The sequence below is a fragment of the Humulus lupulus genome, chromosome 3 (assembly GCF_963169125.1).
Source record: "Humulus lupulus chromosome 3, drHumLupu1.1, whole genome shotgun sequence".
Lineage (NCBI taxonomy): Eukaryota > Viridiplantae > Streptophyta > Magnoliopsida > Rosales > Cannabaceae > Humulus > Humulus lupulus.
In genome coordinates this window covers 52,314,798-52,334,662 of record NC_084795.1, presented here as the reverse complement: position 1 = coordinate 52,334,662, position 19,865 = coordinate 52,314,798, and the positions used below count along the sequence as shown (strand labels likewise).

The following is a 19,865-nucleotide window of genomic DNA, read 5'->3' as shown; positions in this document are numbered from 1 at the left end:
AAAAAAATGAAAAATGAATGATGATGAAAAAATGAAAAAAAGGATGAAACTATGGAAAAAGTGAGGTTGTGGGGGATTGAACCCTTTACCTCTCGAAAAGAGCAAGGGTCTAACTACCACTAAGCCAAGGAAGTAAGGTGTAAAAATTAAGCCATGCATGAAGGCCTATTTATAGGGACCAAGATGAATAGTCTACAAGAGCACCTAAAGACCCTCTTTTAGACTAAGGGGGAAAGTGTTGATGCTCATAATCTCATCAAGGGAAAATGCAAGGCCGTCACATGGGCGAAGCCCCACCGCCTCGCGAAGCCGTTCCGCGAGGCCATCTCGCGAGGCCCTCGTGTGGGCGAAGCTCCACCGTCTGGCGAAGCCGTTCAGCGAGACCACCATCTCGCGAGGCCCTCGTGTGGGCGAAGCTCCACCATCTCGCGAAGCCATCCCGCGACACCCTCGTATGGGCGGAGCCCCACCGTCTCGCGAAGCCATTCCACGAGGCCACATCTCGCGAGGCCATCCCGCGAGGCCCTCGCGTGGGCGGAGCCCCATCGTCTCGCGAAGCCATTCCGTGAGGCCACATCTCGCGAGGCCATCCCGCGAGGCCACATCTTGCGAGGCCATCCCGCGAGGCCCTCGCATGGGCGGAGCCCCATCGTCTCGCGAAGCCATTCCGCGAGGCCATCCCGCGAGGCCGCATCTTGCGAGGCCATCCCGCGAGGCCCTCGCATGGGCGGAGCCCCATCGTCTCGCGAAGCCATTCCGCGAGGCCACATCTCGCGAGGCCATCCCGCGAGGCCACATCTCGCGAGGCCATCCCGCGAGGCCACATCTCGCGAGGCCATCCCGCAAGGCCCTCGCATGGGCGGAGCCCCATCGTCTCGCGAAGCCATTCCGCGAGGCCACGTCTCGCGAGGCCGTCCCGCGAGGCCCTCGCATGGGTGAAGCCCCCCTATCTCGCGAGGCCGTCGTCCCACAAGGTCGCCGCGTGGGCGAGACCCCACCGTATCGCGGGGCCCTTAGGCCATTCCAACCGCGTGAGGCCGAGGGAGGCTGCGAGGCCGTCAACAGTGCCCCATGCGCGAGGCCGCGCAAGGTCCCGCGCGCGCGCCCCTGGAGGTCCACCAGCCTACCATCTTCTCGGGAGGCCGACGCCCCATAACTTGACACGTATGGCCCAAAGGCATCTTCCCTCGTACGCTAAGACGTGGAGCGAGGCCAAGCACTTATCGCCCGCGCCCGTGGGTGACCTTAGAGTGCTCCAGGCATCCCGTACCAAGGGTCCCGTTCCCTACACCTCGAGATCCCCATGTTTAGGAGATCCCGTACGAGTCGAATGCGACATGTTTGTACGACCAAGTACCAAGTACAGATACCAGGACCAGTGAGATTGCTGGGGTAAGGATCATGGTCCGTACGTCTACGGCCATAAGACAGAGCCGACACCACGACCTCCTGCGCCACTATGCCTGCCGCCACGTATCAGACATGGGCACAGAAAAGTGGTGGAAATGTCTCCCTGACACCTGCTCATGTACGAGATGTACGTCCACGACCTCTGAAGCAACTCCCCTGACACAGTACGAATGTACCACTTGGTCCCCTGGACCACTATGTATCTAAGGCCATTAGAGCCTACTATAAAAGGAATTCTAAGACCACCTGAAAGGGGGTTGGAAATTTGACTGTAGCAGAGGCATTAGTGTGAATGAGATACTGAATTCTCCATTGTTCTGGAGTTATTGTTCAAGTTTTCATAGCTTTCCAATTAGCGATTCTAATTTGATAATTTTTCCAACTTAACTTCGTTGACGAGTTCTTACCGTCAACAGGTTAGAAAATTGAATAATTAATAAAATTTAGACTAATAATTACAAATTATATAGTCGTTGAAAATGTATTTGTATTGCTCTCTGCATGATCTGGGTCTGGATATTTTTTATGTGTTATTTGTAGGATTTTAAATTTTGAGATAGATGAAAATATAGTCGTTATGCTGCCGAATTTTTTATAGAATTGTAAAATTCAGAGATATTGTGAATATTAGTAGAAGTACTCAATAAAATTTCTAATTTAATAAATAGTGAATTGATAAGTAAAATAATATATTTTAAAATTAAGATTAAAAAAAATTAACATTAACATTATGCAACTAAATTTTAATAAAAATAAACATTGATTAAATAATTTAAGTAATAATTAAATCCTAAAGTAATTAAATAAATTTTAAACAAATCTTAGAAATTTTGTTTAAATTAATAAAACTATTCAATAAAGCATAAGTAAAATATGTAATTTAATAAATACTAAATTAATATGTAAAAAAATAATATTTGTTAGTTTTGATAAAATAAAATTAACAAATATATTATTAGAAAACCATTATTAAAATTAAAATTAAAATTAAAATTAAAAAAATTAAATTTAATATTTGTTAGTTTTAATCATTATTAAAATTAAAATTAAAAAAATATGTTTTTAATAATATTTGTTAGTTGTTTTTAATTTTTCTGTATTTTTTTAAATTTTTTTTTCAATTTTTGAATAATTTATGTTTTTTTTATATAAATAATATATTTTAAAATTCAGATTAAAAAAAATTAACATTAACATTATGCAACTAAATTTTAATAAAAATAAACATTAATTAAATAATTTTAGTAATAATTAAATCCTAAAGTAATTAAATAAATTTTAAACAAATCTTAGAAATTTTGTTTAAATTAATAAAACTATTCAATAAAGCATAAGTAAAATATGTAATTTAATAAATACTAAATTAATATTGTACGCCCTGGATTTCCCACGGGCTGTTTAGCAGGACGATCCTCGGACTAAACATGATTTAGCCCGAGGCTCCCACAGGCCAGAGGCTTTATCTTCAGGACGGGCCCTTTCTAGCTCGAGGGGATGGAGTTTCCTGCTCCTTCTTGTTGTTCCAGGAGCTGGGAACAACATCCGACGACCACTGAAGGATCAGCTCGGGTTATGGATTGCTCCGGTAGCGAGCTTCTCAGGAAGCTCTGACCCTATGGGAGGTCAACACGCAAGATAAACGTGCATAATCCTGCCATCACGTGTCCGATATCCCCCTGACTTCTCGGACACGCCGCAGGAACGTGCGTATTCAGACACCCACGGATGGGTTGGGCCGTGCGGCCCATTATCTCCTTCCATACTGATTAGACCACACTTGTGTGTCAGGTTTAGGAAGTAATCATGAATATCACAGACTTGATATGACAAATGGTAAGGTCACGGGATGACCTCCCTACCAATTTCCAGGTGCCTTCTCCTATAAATATGGAGACCCTGGGAATTGATAGGGGTTGGAAAAAATAGTCTTGTAAGAACTATATATTTTGTAAACCAATTACCCAGAAAAGATCAATAATATTGACTAGTGGAGTAGAAGGATTTTAACCTTCGAACCACTTAAAAAACGTGTTTAGGGTCACCTAGTTCTTCTCACAAAGATTTCATATCTGCGGCGGTTCTACTTTTAAGTACTAATCTCTTTCTCTCCTTCTCTTAATTACCTGTTGCCGAAGAACCGCGTCAACAAATATGTCAAATTTAAATAATTTTAATAATATTTACACTAAAATATATTATAGTTAGATATCATAAAACAACATAATTAACTTCAAAGATTATAAGACATTAAAAAAACATATTTAATTTTATTTGCTTTTTTCTTTGGTAATAAGAAATTATTACCAGAGATATAATAGTGTTATTATCACCTAGTGATAATATTATATTTTTTTAGTGTTCATCACAAGAAGCCTTAGACCCGTTCAGAGAGGGTGAGTCATTGAAGACTCTTACATTTGCCTCTCTCTGAATTAGGACACACACAAATTGATTGTAAGTTTGATGATTAGTGTTCCGTGCAGTGCTACATTCATACAATGTCGATCGACAAGAGCTGGATTAATTTGACAGATCGATTATCCGATGAGTATGAGGCTGGTGTGATGGATTTTCTCCAGAGAGCTCGGCAGTGCGTTGACTCAAGGGGATTGGTGAAATGTCCGTGTAGGAGGTGTGTCAACGTTGAATTTCAGACGATTGATGTATTAGAAAATCATCTTTTTGTAAATGGTTTTCTACGGAAATATACCAATTGGCATTGGCATGGAGATGATGAAATAATACCAAGGAGAGCTCAGATAGATCAAAATGATGAAGATGAAATGATGGATGTTCTCAATGATCTTATGCAAAATGACAATGACGAACAAGCCGAGAATGAGCGCGGTCAAGAGATACATACAACAGACTACAGGGGTGGGCAACATTATAACGATTTGTTTGCTGAGATCGAGGCTCCATTATTCCCCGGGTGTCAAAATTACACATCATTGAATTTCCTAGTGAAGTTAATGCATTTCAAAGTGTTGGGGAAAATTCCCAACAAAATATTTGATGGAATGCTGGAGTTGTTACATGATACATTTCCAGCCCCAAATAAGCTTCCAAAATCGCATTATGCAGCGAAAAGGTTGTTGCGGAAACTTGGATTGGGCTACGAGTCAATCCATGTCTGCAAGCATGATTGCGCACTGTTTTGGAAAGAACATGCTGGAAAAAGCAAATGTCCTGTTTGTGGGGAGGATCGATGGGTGGACAAGAACACCAAGGGAAAGAAAGCGCCTCATAAAGTGATGCGTTATTTTCCTTTAACCCCTAGGTTAATGCGAAAATATGCATCGAGGCACATTGCTCAACATATGAGATGGCATCACGAGCAACGTATAAAAGAAGATGGTGTATTGCGTCATCCTGCTGATGGGAAAGCTTGGAAGGACTTTGACCGAAATAATCCAACATTTGCAATGGAACCCAGGAATGTGCGGCTTGGATTGGCTGTAGATGGATTCAATCCCTTTGGTAATATGAGTCTTTCTTATAGTATGTGGCCGGTAGTGTTGACGACATATAACTTGCCACCATGGTTGTGCATGAGAGAAACTAATTTCATGTTGAGTTTATTAATTCCGGGACCTCATTCGCCAGGAAAAGATTTTGATGTTTTCTTAAGACCATTGATTGATGAGTTAAAAGAATTATGGGTGACTGGTGTACAGACTCGAGATGTAGTCGATGGCAGTTTCTTCACTCTTCGGGCAGCTTTGATGTGGACTATAAACGATTACCCAGCAAGGAGTAGCCTTTCTGGATGGACTGGCCAAGGTTATCATGCTTGCTCTACTTGCAATGTGGCAACACCATCTATTCGTTTACAAAAGAAGGTTGCTTTTTATGGTCATAGACATTTTTTACCAATCAAACATGCCATTAGAAGGGACAAGAAGACATATGGTGTCGTTGAAAAAAGATTACCACCAAAACCATTAACCATGCAAGAAATGTTCACACAAATGAGTTTTATACCTGATTCTCTTCCTGGTAAGCATGTCAGTTATGGCGGCCAAAAAAGAAAGCATACAAAAGTGCAAGTTGGTTGGCGGAAAAAAAGTATATTTTTTGAGCTCCCATATTGGGCCAACAGAATGTTGCGACACAATCTAGATGTTATGCATGTTGAGAAAAATGTGTGCGATAGTTTAGTAGGCACAATAGTTGGACTGGAGAATAAGACCAAAGACACAGTTAGTGCCAGAGTAGACTTGGAGAAGATGAAGATGAGACCAGAGTTACAGCTGAGGAAGTTGAATGGTCGGATACAAAAGCATGCGACCAAATTCACTTTCACTGTTGAAGATCGCCAAAAGTTTTGTCGATTTCTTAAATCAGTGAAGTTTCCAGATGGTTTTGGATCTAACCTAAGAAAAAATGTGATTGATAATGACAATAAGATCACTGGTTTGAAATCGCATGATTGTCACATTATTATGCAACGCCTTTTGCCAGTTGGTGTGCATGCATTCCTAGAGAAATCGATGAGTACAACTATTATTGAGTTATGCACTTTCTTGAAGCTCATTTGTGCGAGAACTCTAAAAGTCTCAGATTTAGAAAAAGTCAAAACTTCAATTGTTGAGATTGTTTGCAAGTTAGAAAATATTTTCCCACCTGCTTTTTTCGATATCATGGTCCATCTACCAATACATTTACCGAAAGAAGCAATACTTGGAGGACCGGTTCACATGAGATGGATGTATCCTTTTGAAATGTATATGAAAAAATTGAAGAATTATGTCCGTAATAAAGCACGTCCAGAGGGGTCAATAGCAGAAGGATATGTGGTTGATGAGGCATTAACATTTTGCTCCATGTACTTGAAAGGTGTTGAGACAAAGTTCAATCGTCCAGACCGAAATGTAGATGTTGGTCCATCACTTAAAAAGATGTCGGTCTTTCGATCTCAGGGTCGTCCAATTGGTAAGAAATCATTGACAATTTTGGAAGATGAAGTGAAGAAAATAGCGGATTGGTATATTCTAAACAACTGCAATGAGATCTTGCCATATCTTCGGTAAGTAATTAAAGTAGTTCATCATTTCATTGCATGTTTATTATAACACTTATTAGTAGCTCTTAAATTAGTTGTTTTTGTTTGTTGCAGAGAGCATAGGGAAATTCTACAGACTAGAGGTGTTGAAAACCTAGACCAATTACATAGAGAAGAATTTCCTAATTGGTTTTATAATAAGATTTATCATCTTCGACAACACAGGATCCTTAGAAGTACATGAAGAATTAATCTCTTTAGCAAACGGTTCTTCAACTCGTGTTGCGTCGTACCCTGGGTGTGTTGTAAATGGAGTAAGATTTTTGTGTTATGACAGGGACAAGAATCGCAAAACTCAAAATAGTGGAGTCTCTGTTGCGGGTGTTGAAAATAGTACTTATTGCGGCCAGTTGGAAGAAGTTTTAGTGATGTCATATCTTTCTGGTTGTTCTGTTGTATTATTTAAGTGCAAATGGTTTGACACTAATCGGTCTTCAGGATTAAATTTTGAGCAAAACATAACGAGTATCAAAACCAGTTCGGAGGCCTTCAAAGATGATAAATTTATCTTAGCAACTCAAGCTAACCAAGTTTTCTACATTGAAGACCTTAAAAATAAATCTCATTGGAAAGTCGTCCAAGAAGTGCATCACGCAAATGTGTGAGACATGCCACTAGTTGAAGAACAAGCGGAGGATGTAGAAGTAGATGTTATGCACGACACTAGTTCCTCTAATTTCTAATTATTCGTTGATCTTGGACTGTTGCCACAAATCAGCTTTGAACGTACGGAGGCTCCATTACAATTTGTTGAGATAGATAATGTTGCAATTGAGGAGGAGAGGGAGGAGGAAATGGAAGAAGAAGAGGAGGAGGAGGAAGAGGAGGTGGAGGAGGAGGAGGAGGAGGATGAGGAGGAGGAGGTTGAATATGAAGATGATGAAGAGGAAGATGAACACATAGAAACCGATGATGATAGTGAAGATTATTATAGTGATAATTAAGTGGTAATTTTATAATATGTTGAAGTAATTATTTTTAACAATAAATAATTTTATATAGTCATTTTTAACTGATAAATGTAATTTTAATATCGATTAATTTGACAGATATGGCTAATGTTATTGCTCAATCTCACGGGGGTGATGGTGGAGGATGCGATCCTCCACGTGGACCGTCAGATATCCCAGTTGATTGTGAACGAGGTAATACTTTACACATTGATATACTCCTTAAAATTTAATAATTAATCCATATTAATTTTAAAATATTGAATTTGCATACAATAGCGCCTCCAAATAAACATGGATGCCATAAAGGATTGAACACACGGGAAAAGAGGGAACAGTTGAGGCATCCTCTCCCTCTCGAGTGGGATGTGCGGGGGAGAACATATAAAGAGATCGGAGAGTACAACTCAAATTTCTCAAGAGAGCTCGGATTACTTGTTCGACAGTACACAAATCCGGACTGTCCTCAATGGTCAAAAGTACCAAATGCCTCGAAAGAAAGAATACTTGCACATTTGGAAGTAAGTAGTTTATGTATTTTTATGTTAATTCTCATTTTATGTTATATATCATATTTACTAATAAATGTTTGTAAATTAGGATGATTTGTTTGATATTGGGCGTACTAGATATGGAGAAGGGCATATGCCTAGGATCTTGAGAGGCATTGATACTTCGTGTGCTAAAAAGTATTCTGACTGGAAGTACGATATTAAAGAGCATTTAACGATTAATGGGCCACAAAATCGTTATGGTGGTTGCACGGATACGCAGTGGCAAACAACCATTGAATTTTTCCGACGCCCAGAAATTACGGTATTAATTTCTTGCTAAACTTAACTATCTTAATTAAATATATTACTAACGATAACTTTTTGCAGAAACGTTCTGTGGTCAACAAGGAAAATAGGAAGAAACTGAAAGAATTTAGCTATGGAGGTTCTCAGTCAATCCCAGCCCTGCGCTATAAAAAAGTTAGTTAATTAATTATTTTTTAGTTTATTTTTCTTATTTACTTTTAATTATTAATTTTATAAAAATATATGTACGTGACAGCGCAATTTAGAGACTGGGCAACTTGAGTCCATCCCGGATAGCTGGATGGATACTCACCATAAATCAGGCACAAGGTGGGTGACAGAGACAGCCAAAAATACTTGGGTACGTTAAGTTTTTTTAAACATTTTTCAAAATTTTAATTGTTTCAAAATTTTAATTACATTATACATTGTATCATAGGAGGAATTGCGTGCATACCGCGACACACAGCAGACACAGGCAACTGATACTGAGAGTTCCACACCAGTTTCGAGTGCGCCTGAAGATGAAGACATATCTTTGGTACAAACTGTCTTCGAAAAACGACAGGGCCACCAGAAAGGATATGGACGTATCCTTAACATAAGGGACCAAACTCCATTTGATTTTCGTCCTTCACAAACTAGAGATGAAGAGTTGTCTGAGATGAGAGAGCGTCTTCGACAGTTAGAGGAGCATGTCCGGACTCATTGTATCACCCCGGGATCTCAATGTGCCCCACCACCACCCGATGATCCCGATGTTGGAGCACTGACTCAGTAGGACTTATGTATGAATTTTATTACAATTGACTATTACATTATCATGTTTAAGACAACTCTTTATTTTGATTCAGCGAACATACTCTTATGTTTTTATTTATATGTTTAATATAAGTGTTTTAATTTTATTCTATTTTTTTTATATTTAATTCAAATTAAATAAATAAATAAATAAATAAATAAGGGAATAAATATTACAAATATAAAAAAAAATATTCGGGAAAAGTCTATACCGAGGACATTGTCCTCGGTATATACCAGCAAGATGTCGGTATATTTGTCACTTTCTACATTTGTCACTTTTATTGGGGTTGGTTGTACCAGCAAGATGTCGGGAAAAGTTATTGGGGTTGGTTGTACCGATGACATTTGTCACTTTCTACCGAGGACATTGTCCTCGGTAAAACCTATACCGGGAACATTTTTAATGTCGTCGGTAGAAGTTTTGTTTTACCGACGCGGATGTACCGATAACTTTATACCGACGACATTGTCTCGGTAGAGGGTATACCGAGGACATTTGTTCTCAGTACATGCCTTGTTTTTTGTAGTATTTGGACTGTTGATCTTTCTGAGTAATGAAAGTTTGATATTATTTCTATTTTAAAAGAAGTGTTATTTTTATTTATAAAAAATATATTTTTAGTTTTTAAACATAATTATTGATAATATGATCTTTTTTAGTCCAAACTATTTTAAAAATAAATTATATTATGATCAAAAGTAAGGAAAAAAAATTATAATAACATATATACACGTGGAATAATTACTGATTCAGAATGCAAAAAGATCCAACAATAATATCAGTATCTTCCTTGGTGTAGAAATTTATAGAAGTAAAAATTAAGAGCGTAAGAAGAACAAGTCTTCAAATCAAGGGAATAGAGCTGCACTAAAGCTATATTTAGATAAATATAAATATATATATATATATATAAATATTCATATATTGTTGATGTAATTAATATAAGCACTTAAGAAACGCACCTACGTACCTAAGAAAAAAAATACTTTTTTATAATTACAATAAGTTTAGAACAACTAATAATTCAGTATAAATCATCATTCTATTGAATTACTATTAATTTGCTTAAATCTGATTGATTAATAGGGAAATGAAGTCGTTTGTGGGAAGTTTGGGGGAAAAAGAACCTAGACATTGCCTAATTCCAGCAACCCATATTCATAATTAGTCAATTAGATCAACTCTAAACCAACAACAATATTGTTTCCTACCTGATTTTTTTTTTATTAAAAAAAAAGAAAAAGAAGAAAGTCCCAACAATATTGTACTTTATATTGGGGTTCATATATATGGTAATGGTACAAACTTATTTTATTATAGCGGTTTCAAGATCATCTTTGAGCTGAGCCAAGCCAAGAATAGAAGAGTAACGTATAACATCTTTATTTCATGCCTAGCTAGCTATGGAAAAAACTTTAACCCATTATTATTGACTTTTCCATGCGCCAAAAGTCATAGGCCTAGCAATGCCAAAGTCTTCTTTCAAAGTCATAACTACTACTATTTGATGCATTTACTTCAGCAAATAAGAATTTTTCTTTTTCTTTTAAAAAAAAAAAAAAAAAAACTATGGATGCATTTACAGCAAAAGGACATTTCCCAAAAGGAGAAAGCAAGCAATTAATAAAAGCACACTCTTCCTAGTTCCTTCAACATAAATGACATTCTCAACTCTCCCCTATAAATATATAATATGAAAAAAAAATCCCCAAAATCCTGTCTTTTTTCTTCTTTGATTTAATGCAAAGCGTTACGATTCACTTTGTAAAATATGTACCCGCCGCTACTAGCAGCAGGTAAAAAAAAAACTGCAATCACTCCATCAATGTCCAAAAGTAACCACATTTTTTTTAATTAATTATTATTACAAATGGCCATCTCAAACAGGTTTGTCCCAATATATATATATTATTATGATAATACCAAATTTAATATTGTTATGGGCTCATTAATAGAAATAAGAATATATATATATAATTAATTAAGACGCGTTAGTTTAAAATGTGTTTAGGGATGAATTGAAGATGGAGTTGGATATATATATATATTTATATTTATAGCGCTTAGGTTCCAATGATTTCACGAGCTGACCATAATTTTGAACCGACAAGCAGACTGGAGACTCAGACCCCTTCCCCTTAAGAATGCCAATTAGCTACGTTCAACAGGAGGAACTGCCGGTTATTCTCCTACACTCACTTTACCATTGCCCCCGACACGTGTCAACCATCGGGTGGGTCACACCCTTTGACTTGACGACATCAGTCAAATGGCCCCTATCCCAACTCCAACACCAAACACCAAAACCCATTCTCATCAAAGTCAAAATTAATTCTCTTCTTTCACACCCACACCCTTTTTCTTTACTTTTTTTTTTCTTCTTTCTCTACGTTGGCTTAAATTTTCCTTCCTCTGCTCTCTCTCTCCAACTCCCACTACTATTTATTTGACCTTTTACATTCTCACCTTTTCTTTTTTTCCTCCGTTTCATCATAATCTAGCTGGGTTTGTGTTTTTTTCATCTCTCTTATTGTCTCTCTCCCCCCTTATTTTTTTTTTACTTTACCTTTATTTCTCTTTTCTTCTCTCTCCTCTCTCTCTCTCTCTCAAAATAGAAATCCTTATTTGCTTCTTCTTCTTCCTTCTTCTTCATATATACATAGAATAGTACTTTTTTTACTCTGCAAAGTATAAATACTTCTATGGCGATACTACCCACCACCCCTTCAAGCCTGGAGTTGACCATAGGATTCTCCTCTTCCCCATCTCTTTCCTCTTCTGGTAATATATACTTTTATATATATGTAGTAGTTGCGTTTTTTGTTTTCTTATTATTATTGATCTTCCCTCGTGTTCAAGATATTATTATTATAACATGATGGATCAGTTTCATCACGACATAATTAATTCAGGCTAATTTCGTTTGATTTAAATGATGAAATAATTTTTGGGGTGGCAGTGATGAGAGATTTGGACATAAACCAAGTACCATCAGTTGGAAGAGATCACCATCATCATCATGATCACCATGATCATGATCATAATAATCAAGAAGACAGCATGGAAGACGAAGATGAAATGATGATGAGCAGTACTACTCATTCAGGCCCTCCTCGGAAAAAACTTCGTCTCACTAAGGAACAGTCTCGTCTTCTTGAAGAAAGCTTTAGACAACACCATACCTTAAACCCTGTAATAAAGTAACCCTATATATATATATATAAATATATTAATGGCCTTATTAATAATTGAATTAATATACCACCTTCTTCTTCTTTTCAAACCCTTGAATTTATTTTAGAGTTGGTATAATTTGGCTACTTTATTTCGTTAATTAATAACTTTTAACTTTTCTCTTGTTGGCTTTAATTGCAGAAACAGAAAGAGGCTTTGGCGTTGCAGTTGAAACTAAGGCCACGCCAAGTTGAGGTTTGGTTCCAGAACCGTAGGGCCAGGTACCGTACCCCAACCCATATAAATATTTATATGAATATGAATATACATACATTAATATTTGTACATGATAACATAGATGATGAGATAAGGTCACGAAAAATAACTATACATATTTTTTTTGATCAATTTGTTGGTGGTTGGGATTTAAGTAAGGTCCAGATATTTAGCGTTGACAGAATATATATAACTGTCCTTCTATGGCCATGTGTGTGTGTATATATATATATATATCTATCTTTTTCATAAAGTATGCATACTACCATCTGAATCTGATTCTAGCCCCGTATCTTTCGTACTCTCCTAACATAAAACTCTAGGCCCAGCTGGTTGATGTTTACAGTTTCACTTTTTAGACTCATATATAGCCCTATCTGCTCTCCATGTTATCCACTTGTGTATCTATTTATTATTATTATTTTATTTTTTTGGAGAATTCTCTTTAGTGACATACTTTAAAAATATTGTAGTATCGATATATTCGATTTAGTGAATTTTATCCTTTCCAAAGAAGAAAAAAAACTATTTAAGGATTTTTCTTGTTCTGGTTCATGTGTAGAAGAATATTTGGACTTTGTACGTGGGAGTATAAAATCTGCTTACAAATCTTTACTGAGAAAAAGACGGTCATAAAACTGGGAATAATAATAATAATAATAATAATGAATATAATATATATTTGGATTAATGAGTGTAAATATATCGTTTAAAGGTGAGTCCTTAATTAAGTTTGACTGTAATAATATTTATTATTGTAAATAAATCCAAACACATGTTATTAGCGCATTTTGTTAATTAGCAGTCAATGCTCTCCTTAAACGAAGTGGCTACTGTTTAAGAGAAACATTAATTATGGTTCTAACTTCTTGCTGTAATTAGTGAAGAAGTGTTGCCATGATCAAATTAATAATAAGTAATTTTCTGAGAGGGAGAAAACATTAAAAAAAATGGTAGTAATTATCTCTAAAGTAATTATAGAAAGTTGGAAATTAACCAAATTAATTGTACGTATATTATTCCTAATATGATTAATAGTTTCATAATAGTACTATTATAAGTGTGTGTGTGTGTGTGTGTGTGAATATATATACATATATATATATATATTTATATTTGTACAGTGAGAGCTTGAGGTGGTCCAGTTGAGTCGGGATATATATGCAAATAATTATGAATAACAACCACACACACATATATATATATATATATAAATGATAAATGATGATGATGGGGTGGGATTTATGAAGCAGCGTAATAATGATAGTTGTCCAAAGAATGAAGAACAAGGATAAAAAGATGAGCACATTGATAATAATAGAGAGAAGATAAGTATAGTAGTAGCAGTAGTGATGTTTTTGAGTGTGTTCTTCCGCCTCGTGTGCTTGTCAGTTTCATCATTCTCATAAGTGCAACTTTGACCCCATTACTACTCCATTTCGACTAATATAGTACGTCCTAGCTATGCCCCATGCATTTCTCAGATCTGTTTATTAATTATATTGTTTCATTATAAGATCATGTAATGTATATATAAAGTGTGTTCTTAATCATGAAATAACATCAACTATATGTTTAAAGCATGCGGTTGTTGCCACTAATAATTATATTATGTTCTAATTAGATAAGTGTCTATTAATAATAACATACCGCAATATTAATATCTTATTTAGTTAATCTGTTTGTATTGCATTTATAAATATATTGTAGTGTTTACATGTACATATAATAGTGATACGACACTAATATATATACAACACACTATCACTTTGTCAAAGTTTAATTTGAACATTAATACGAGTAGTTTATAACAGGAGCAAGCTGAAACAGACGGAGATGGAGTGTGAGTACTTGAAAAGATGGTTTGGATCACTGACCGAACAAAACAGAAGACTACAAAGAGAAGTGGAGGAGCTGAGGTCCATGAAAGTGGGTCCTCCAACAGTGATCTCTCCACACAGCTGCGAGCCTCTTCCGGCATCCACACTCACAATGTGTCCACGCTGCGAACGTGTCACCACCTCCACTACTTCCGCAGTCGCCGGAAACCACAACATGCCCGGCCCCACCAGAACTGGTGCTGCCTCCACCGCCGTCGCATTGTCGTCTAAAGTGACGACGCCCTCCCTGTGATCCTGCCGTATCTTCATCCACATTGTCTAATGACCCACTTCGTGGAAAAAAGAAAACAAAAGAAAAGAAAAAAGAAAAAGAAAAGTTTGATTAAATAATTAATTAATTGATTAATTATTAGAGAATGTTCATATAGCTAAAAAGTTTTATGCAACGTGTTGCGAGGGGACACTCTACACAATACGTTGTCTTAAAAATCTCTGCATAGATATTCTAATGATATTGTTTGGTTGTTCTTTGGCATGTGTTTTTGCCTTGGAAACCATGGCCAAAAAAAAAAGAGCTGGATAATTTTGACGATATGTTACAACTTACAAGAACGCACTACTCAATGACACACCAGAAAAAATTGTATAAAATTCCAATCATTAATTATTGGTGTGGAAAATTTTAAGGGTGTGTGAGTGGTTCTGGCCGTTATTGTAATAATTAATTATATAAATTAGGTTTTAATAAGTAGTGGCTATATATGTCAATAATACTATTTGTTTTAAAAGGGTAAATATAGTCAAATTTAATTTGTAGAGAAGAGTAATTTATTATTAGTTAATGATTTGAAAGTAAAAAGTTTATCGGTGACCGACAATATTTGTCGTGGAGGTACAACTTTATAAAAATACGAGTACTACATGTATGTAGCATATATAGGTGGCAAAAATATTTGTGTTTTGGAATTTCTTTTGGCACTAAACACTAGTAATATAGCTTTTACTCTCAAATGTTATTCTTTAGTACTTATTGTCAACAGTACCGGAAAGTAACCAATTATATGGGCATGAAAGATAATGTTGGAAATATTACATACACCATGTCTGGTTTTTTTTTTTGGAATCCAAATATACGGTGGTGGTTTTAACCTTTTTACAAACCCTACTTATATATTTCAAATTAGAAACAACATGAAATGTGATTAATCCTTGCTTAATTATATATATATATATATATAAGTTTTTTAAATACGCTTATTTAGAAAACATGCTTATCCATAAAATAAAAAGATACCCTTTGATTTTTTGTGCTCCATAGTCAATGATTTTCGAGGATTTTTACTGTGTTAGTCAAACAGTTAGAATAAACCACATTTATAAAAAAGCGACGAGATGATTATCGACTATTGATCAAAGTGTTAGAAGATCACATTTCAAATAATACTCTATAACAGATAGTTATAGAAAGATTTAGTTGATTTTTGATCATTGAAATTCATATCATTGTTGTTTACAACTTATTTTTATTTATTTACGTAGGTTTCCATATTGTGATTTTTATAATTGTATTTATAAAATATTCTATTTTTCTATCAGTTCCATACAAAATCTTGAAAACAAGAACTTTACTCGTAAAATTTAACACAAGAAAATTTTCAATTTTTTTTTGAATTAAGACATGTTTTAGGAGCTTTAAAACGTGGCAGTGAGTCATATAAATCAAATGTTTATTAAATGTAACAAATACGATAAATTCCAGTAGTGACCATTGATTGTATTTTTTTTAGTTTTACTTTCAAATGCATTTTAAAATTGTGGTACTTTGTGTCCCCAAAAAAGCTAGTATTTAAAAAAGTACTCGCTAGCTAGTAACTTCTATGCTTTCTTCAAATATTAATTCATTTGGAACAATATCATATCTTAAAGATAGTTTTTGAAAAATAGACACACTTGTGAAATTTCAAAGGACCTATTAAAGCGGAAAGTGCTCAAGGAAAATTGGGCTCATATGTTCATAATAAAGCCTTAGTTTGAGGTTGCAGAAACAAGACAGTTTTATTGAAAAAAAAAAAAAAAACACAGGCCCATACCATGCCTTTAATGACCTTTTTGAGAAATGGGAAAATGTACGAGTAGGATGAGGAAAAATGCTTCATTATCTCGAATGAATTTGTGTGTGAGAAGATGAAAAGAAAAGAAAAGAATTGAAGTGATATGAAAAGCGAACCTATGTCTCCTGTTTTTTATTTTTTGAGAAAAAAAAATACCTGCAGCATTTTGGCTTATAGAGCAATCCCCTTTTATAGTCTAATGAATTTTATTTATAGAATATAGAACCTCATTTAAATCTAATATAATTATGAGATATTTATGTCAAAATAAAAGACTAAAATCTTTATAACTGACTTTCTTTTGGAGATTTCGTACTCTTGCTTGTATATGTTCTGGTCGAACAAGTAATGCTGGAACATATAGTGCTCAAGCACGTTCTACTCTAACATGCTGTGCTTTAACATATGCTGTTAGAGCATGTCTGCTAGCGCTTATTTTTTGTCCAACCTAAAAACACATATAACAAATAGAATACTAATTAAAATGCTATAAATCTAACATTTGAACAGTGTGGGATCCATAAAATTTGTTTACTAGGGGCAGAAATTTAAAAAATATATTTAAATGGTACACAAATATTAAAATATACATAAAAAATAGTAAATTGTTAAATTTAGTGTAAAATCCTTTATTGGCTAACTTTAATTTAGACAAAATATTTTAAAATTATTAAGGAAAATCAGTAGCATATCTCCTTATTGATTCATGGTTTAAATATCAAATTGATTCAGCTGATTTTCTAGTGTGAAAATATCTTTTAAGTGTGAATATATTTTTTACCTTATTTATCACAAATAATCAATATTTGGTAAAAATATGTATTGCAATTATCTTGAGATTATTGTGAGGGATTATGTTTATTCTGGAATAAAGAAGGTATCAAAAATAAAATTGGTCAAAAGAAATGACCATGTTCGTTCTGCCAGATAAAACTGATTACATTGTTGACTCATCAGTTTCCTTTTCTGTCGACACATAATTCATTTGGCTGGCTGATTTCCTAAATAAAAGGAATTCGCAAATTGATTTCAAAGATACCAGAAAATGATGGCATTGGACGATTTCCCTGCCTATAAATATCTTGCCAAGGCCCTTTGGAATTTTCACCTCTTCCATTTTGAATATTTGTAAACATTATGTTATTTTGAAGAGTGTCCTTATTTATAGAGACTAAGTTTGTTCACCTTAATCTTTGTGAGAGTGCTGAGTGTATTTGTGGATATCTATCTAATCCATTGTAAACATGTAGTGTCTATTGTGAACGTGTTCATAAGGATCTTCAGGAGAGGATTCTATCTAAGTCTCACTTCGGGAGGAAGTGAGCACTCGCTATTCTTTGAAGGGAGTTCAAGAGAATCAACGTTTCATCAAAACCAGTTTCGTAGAGAAGAGTACAACAAGATTGCGGCAATAGTTTAAGAGGGAGTCTTACATTGTTAAAGTTAATGCTTTTGTACACATTGTTTCTTTACTAATTGGTTTATTCTCTGGGCATGGCCCCATGGATGTAGGTTATCTGAAAAGATTTCTGAACCACGTAAAAATTCTCGTGTGTTGAATTTTTACCTGTTTTTCTGTTTCCGTTTAAACAGTTGCAAAAGTAGTGTGAACAAAACTGAAATCTGTCTAAACAACTTAATCAATATTCCACATTTAATTAAGTTGTTTATTTTAAATCACTTGGTAATATTAAAATACAGAATTTCAATTGGTATCTGAGCGGGTCACTAAACTCTTAGTGAGATCATGTATCTTTCCGTTTGTTTTGTGCCTTGTGAAATGTCTTTCTTTGCAGAAGGTAGATCTATAACTCGTCCTCCTTTACTGAATGATTCCAACTATCCTTATTGGAAGGATAGGATGAGAGCCTTTATTAGATCTCAAGAAGAAAAGGCGTGGAGATCAATCTTAACCAGTTGGACACCTCCATCTGAATCAAATGATGTAACAAAGGTAAAATCTGAACTTAACTGGACCGATGCTGAAGATAAATTGTCTAGTTATAACAACAAAGCCTTGCATGCTATCTTTAATGTATTTGGTGAAGGATACATAAAATTAATATCCTCGTGTGAATCTGCCAAAGAAGCTTGGGAAATCCTTCAAACTCAATTTGAAGGAACCGCTGATGTAAAATGATCTAGGCTTGTAATGCTAACTACAAGATTTGAAAATCTTAGAATGACATAAACTGAGTCTCTCAAAGAATTCTATGTAAGACTGGCTGATATAGCTAATGAATATTTTTCCTTGGGAGAAAAATTGGAAAATAATGTGTTAGTTCGGAAAATTGTTAGAGTGCTTCCTGACAGGTTTCAAACAAAGCTCACAGCAATTGAGGAGGCAAAAGATCTCGACACAATGAAAGTAGAGGAGTTGATGGGTTCATTGCGAACGTTTGAACTCAATCATCAAATTCGTCAAAAGGAAAAACCAAGTGCTCCCAAAGAAAAACCAGTTGCTCTCAAATCGTCAAAAATGAAAGATTCAGATGAAAATGATGGTGAAGACAAAATGGCCTTGTTGACCAAAAAATTTCAAAAATACATGAAAAATATTGGTAACAAAAAATCCACGTTCAAATCTTCCAAAGGTAATCAATTATTTAAACCTTTTGACAATAGCAATAAAAGAGGTGTGCAATGCAGGGAATGTGAATGATTTGGTCATATTCAATCTGAATGTGCCAATACACTGAAGAAAAATAAAAAGGTAATGGCAGCTACTTGGAGTGATCAGGACTCTGAAAGTAGCGAGGAGGAAGATAACTCAAACCTTGCCTTAACTTCTGTTGTTTCTGAATTAACTTTGAATTCGCAGGTTAATAAAATGGTTGTTTGTCTAAACAACACAGTTTAGGAAGGTAATTCTGAATGTGAATCCAGTGAGTCTGATCTAGATGAGGACTCTCTAAAAGAATCATACAAAGATATGTATGATCAATGATTAAAGGTTTGTTCTGATAATCGCTTAATGGCAAGCAATAACAAATCCCTACAGGAAAAGAATGATGAACTTGAAAACACTACGAAGAATCTTAAGGATAAAGTTATTGCAAAAGATTGTGAAATTAAGAGATTATCAAATGAAATTAACCACATGGTAAAAGGTGTTAAAATGCTTAATCCAAATTCTAGGATCTTGGATGATGTTATTGGTGCAGGGCAAAAAGCTGGTAATTTTTCGGGATTAGGATCTGATGGTTTTAAATCAAAAGGCAAAACCATTTTTGTGAAATCTGGCATTCATTCTGTGTCAACCACTAACGTCTCTGCAGGTACATCTTAAACAGGTGATTCTACAAAAGTCCAATCTGTTTCCACATTTGTTAAACAGGCCAATTTTCTCAAAAGAAATAAAACAGATCGATTCATTCTAATATGTCATTTTTGTGGAGTGAAAGGGCACATCCGACCCAGATGTTTTACTATG

General features: G+C 35.4%; 1 protein-coding gene across 1 annotated transcript; it reads left to right on the top strand.

Annotated features, from left to right (window-relative positions):
* The first annotated feature begins 11,448 nt into the window (after window positions 1–11,448).
* Window positions 11,449–14,856, top strand: LOC133822689 (homeobox-leucine zipper protein HOX3-like). Its single transcript, XM_062255108.1, has 4 exons — window positions 11,449–11,811; window positions 11,990–12,222; window positions 12,406–12,485; window positions 14,295–14,856. Exons 1-4 carry the CDS (start codon window positions 11,733–11,735, stop codon window positions 14,611–14,613), a joined length of 711 nt encoding a protein of 236 aa, XP_062111092.1. The 5' UTR covers window positions 11,449–11,732; the 3' UTR covers window positions 14,614–14,856.
* Window positions 14,857–19,865: the final 5,009 nt, after the last annotated feature.